Source organism: Danio rerio, chromosome 4 (genome assembly GCF_052040795.2).
Source record: "Danio rerio strain M-AB ecotype USA chromosome 4, GRCz13ab, whole genome shotgun sequence".
Lineage (NCBI taxonomy): Eukaryota > Metazoa > Chordata > Actinopteri > Cypriniformes > Danionidae > Danio > Danio rerio.
Window position 1 is genome coordinate 16902579 of NC_141024.2, and position 3973 is coordinate 16906551.

The following is a 3973-nucleotide window of genomic DNA, read 5'->3' on the forward strand; positions in this document are numbered from 1 at the left end:
ATTTTGGTTTGACAAATCAGTTGATAACAATTAAAACAAAGTAAAGCATGACTGATTACTTGATAAATTAAATGGCACTGTGTGTTATAATACTAGATCTGATCTAATTTTAAGGATTGACATCTTCAGTATCTCCCACATAGGTAAAAAAAAAATGTGTTTTATTCAATTTAAGATGAACAAACTGCTTTGATGTTGTCTTGAAAAAAAAAAAAATCAGGGATCTTACAACTTTTATATAACAGTCTGCCAAAGTTATGGGAATCTCGTGGTTCAATAATTTGACTAACATTGTGATGATGTGAAATAGTGTAATGAATACATCAAAAAGTCATTGCTGTGTACCATAGAACTGAAAGGAATTACTGTTACAAAATTAAGATGAGCTGCATGCAGATACAGTAGAATATGGAATAATCGTTGGCAGAGTTCAGAAATGCAAGCCGCTACTAGTTTGCAATTAATAAATTTTGCCACTGCAGTTTCTCATTTAAATAAACCCCCTTTGAGATTAGATAGAATTCACTCAATGTACAATGTTTATTTTTTAATTTGTAAATTAAAATGCACTGCTGTGCATTTAGTTCATATCCATAGGTTGTAGAAAACAGTCGAATATCCTTACTGGCAGGCTTATTAATAATATGATTACAGTTTCAAGTGATTAAAGATTTTAACATGCAAAAAAAAAAATAGATGACATGTAGTGCAACTCATTATAGAGTGCACAGCATTTTGTGTCTCTCTTTAGACTGAAATATTTCCACTTTTCATACATTATAATACAAGACTAATCTTTTATGTGCCAGATTTTCAAGATTTTCAGACTATTGCTGCCCGTTTTTCATACAAACTTTTTAAACAGCAAATATTGTCAACAATGTGCAAGTGACCGAATGTGGTAGCCAGAATCCCGAATAAAGACATCCAGAGTGTCTAATAGAGAGCAAAGTCCTGCAGGTTTTAGCTCCGACGCACTAAGAAGTTATAAAGAGTCTGAAGACCTTCATTAGTTTCCACGAGCTAAACTCTACAAGATAGTGGCCATCTGGGAACAGGTTTAGTCATCCAATCCTGCTCCTGAAGAGCCAAAGTCCTGCAAATTTTAGCTACAACACAATTTCTAAGAAGGTTCAAGTGAGTCTGAAGACATTCATCAGCATGTTCAGGAGCTAAACTCTGCAGGATAACGGCCTCTGGAAACAGGTTTAGATGTTCAATTTAGCTGCAGAAGGGCCAAGGTCTTGCAGATTTTAGCTCCATCACATATGCTGAGAAGTTGTTAGTGAGTCTGAAGGTCTTCATTAGCTCGTTCAGCAGCTAAAATCTACAGGACACTGGACCTCCAGGAAAAGTTTTGGGCAGCCCTGGTTTAATAAGAATTAAAGCCTTATTTTGTTTGATGAGCTACTGGCGAGATTTAGCTCTATTCAAAGATGATCTCTGAGGCCTGGCGTAGGCAGTTAGCTGTGTCATCTGGCATACTGCTGTGTGTGATGTTGTTTCCATCCAAGCGCAGGGTCCTCAGTCTAGAGTAGTTGACCGGTGAGCTAAATCTGCAGATATTCGTCAGCTCAAACTCTAAAGAAACAGAAAGCAAAATGGAGTCAAAATCAATGCAAAATCTGATTCGCTTAACCAGATGGAGACTAAAAAAACTTACTGTTTATCTCATTGACTTGCAGGTAGAGGTGTTCTAGTGATTCGTTGATCTCCGGGATGGTCTTCAGCTTGTTGAAAGACAGGTCAAGCTCAAGAAGAGAGGACACGTTGAACACTCCTGCAGGGACTCCTGAATCCACAAGTTTGTTGTGGGAGATGCGCAGGTACTGTAGGAGTGGCAGCTTTGCCAGGTAGCCGTTAGGGATGCTGTCGATGTCATTATTGTCAGCGTAGAGCATTAAAAGCGAAGCTGGAACTCCCGAGGGAAGTTTCTTGAGCTTGTTCTCGCTCACGTCCAGCAGAATGAGGGACTTGAGGCCCTTGAAGGCTCCTGTGAGGCTCTCGGTGGTAAGTTTGTTCTTGGACAAGTGGACGGTTGTCAGGTTTTCCATCCCAGCCAAAGTGTTAGCAGGGAATGAGGTTAACTTGTTACCGATCAGCTTCAACTCATCCAGAGACTTCGAAAGAGAACCAGGGGGTTTAGTCAGCTTGTTATGACTGAAGAGGAGCTTCTCCAAGCTTCCTAGTTTATCGATAGTACCAGCCTGGATCTTGTCACTGGTGATGTTGTTGTTGTCGAGGACGAGCCAGCGAAGGTCGGTGGCATTGTCAAACACTCCAGCCTTGATCTCCTCAATGAAGTTGTTCTGTAAGTAGAGGTATTTGATTCCGGTCGGCACGATGGGGATGAACTTCAAGTTGCGCTCATTGCAGTACATGGCAGTGGGAAAGTTGATGGGACATTCGCACTCCTGGGCACAAGAAGGTGATGAAACGCCCTCCAGTGGTGCGGAGGGTATGTAGTACTCATCATAGTAATCATACTGAGCTAAACTCAGACTTAGAAGTCCAGCCAACAGAATGGATCCCAGAGCAAACATGGCTGCACAACTTAAATTAAACCTAGACAAGAGATCAGTAGAGAGGAGAAGAGAACAGGAAAGAAAGGGAGAAGTGGTTAAATAAGGAGCAATATTACATTAAAAAAAAACTAAAATGTGTAAGAATAACAGAACTTTCTACGGTGAACCTCAGACATAAACAAAAACCAGAGACACTCTTCTAATGGAAATTGATGACTTCATTCTCAAGAATGCAATAGGCCCAGACAGACATTCCTCCCTTCACAAATTAGACCCACATTGCTGGTGTTCGGATCCAAGTTCATCTCAAGTTACATTGACTTTACTTTAGAGTTCCCTTTTTTGTGCATGACATGCTGATTAATTATTAAGATGGAATTGGAAAAGAAAGACATTTATGAAGTTGGGTAATCCATTAATAATTTATGACGGCATAGAATAATTTGCAGCAGGTGTCAAGCATGGAATCTCGCAACCCAGGTTTTCTTTATAGCAATCCATTGATGCAAAATCACTAGTCAAATGCATGCACTGCTTTATCTTTCTTTCTTCCTGCAAAAAATTGCATTGATTGTTCCATTGTACAATTTCATGCATTTAAAAAAACCTATAAATCATTTGATTTAATTCTAAATGACAGCCTTTATATTTGACCACAAACAGCTTAGATAGAACTCCAAGCTTCCCAAACATCACGCTGAATTTCCGCAATATGATCATAATGTTTCTTTAGTCCTCCCCCAAAATCTGCCAAGCAGATTTCTGATAATCTCATCCAGAGAAAGCAAAAGCTAGCATGAACATTCAATGCATAACAGCAGATGCTAAATATCCTTACCTTCCTGCTTCTCTCTCTTCAGGTACAGTTGTGTGCGGCCCGAGGACTCTGGAGAGAAAGAGTAAGGGAGGGAGAGAGTGGAGAGAAAGAGATAGAGAGAGAGAGGGAAAGAGAGAGAGAGAGACACTCAAGCCAGACCTTAGTCGCCCAAGATTGAAAACAGAAGTCAGGCGGTTCTAGTATGTAGATGTCAGCAGTTGTGGCACATATGGATCTTAACAATGGTGAGTAGTAGCAATGCAGCTTGGGACATGTAGTCCTTCGTGGGATGCAGAAGGGAGCAAAGACTCACTGGGGAGGTTTTGCAAAATATATATACCTGCTGCCACACACACACACACACACACAAACTTTTCCATTTCCATGTCATCCATTCCAAACAATCCCACAAAACAGTTCACCTATTATGTGAGACACAAATAAGCCTACAAACACCTCAACCGTAAAAGTAATAATCCTAGCAAAACAAAGGATAATGAAACTATTTTCAAACTATTTGGAAAATAAAATAAATTGGCTGGTTGCAATGGCATCTGCCTGCTATTAGACAACCGGGACTTGGAAAAACTGACCAAATAAAAGGGTATTGGGCCAAACCAGCCTTACATAA

General features: G+C 40.0%; 1 protein-coding gene across 1 annotated transcript; it reads right to left on the reverse strand.

The window, feature by feature from the left end:
- Positions 1-518: 518 nt before the first annotated feature.
- lum (lumican) lies at positions 519-3399 on the reverse strand. Its single transcript, NM_001002059.1, is given in 3 exon segments — positions 519-1581; positions 1664-2565; positions 3364-3399. Coding segments are annotated over 2 exon segments (1035 nt in total). The 5' UTR covers positions 2544-2565; positions 3364-3399; the 3' UTR covers positions 519-1426.
- Positions 3400-3973: the final 574 nt, after the last annotated feature.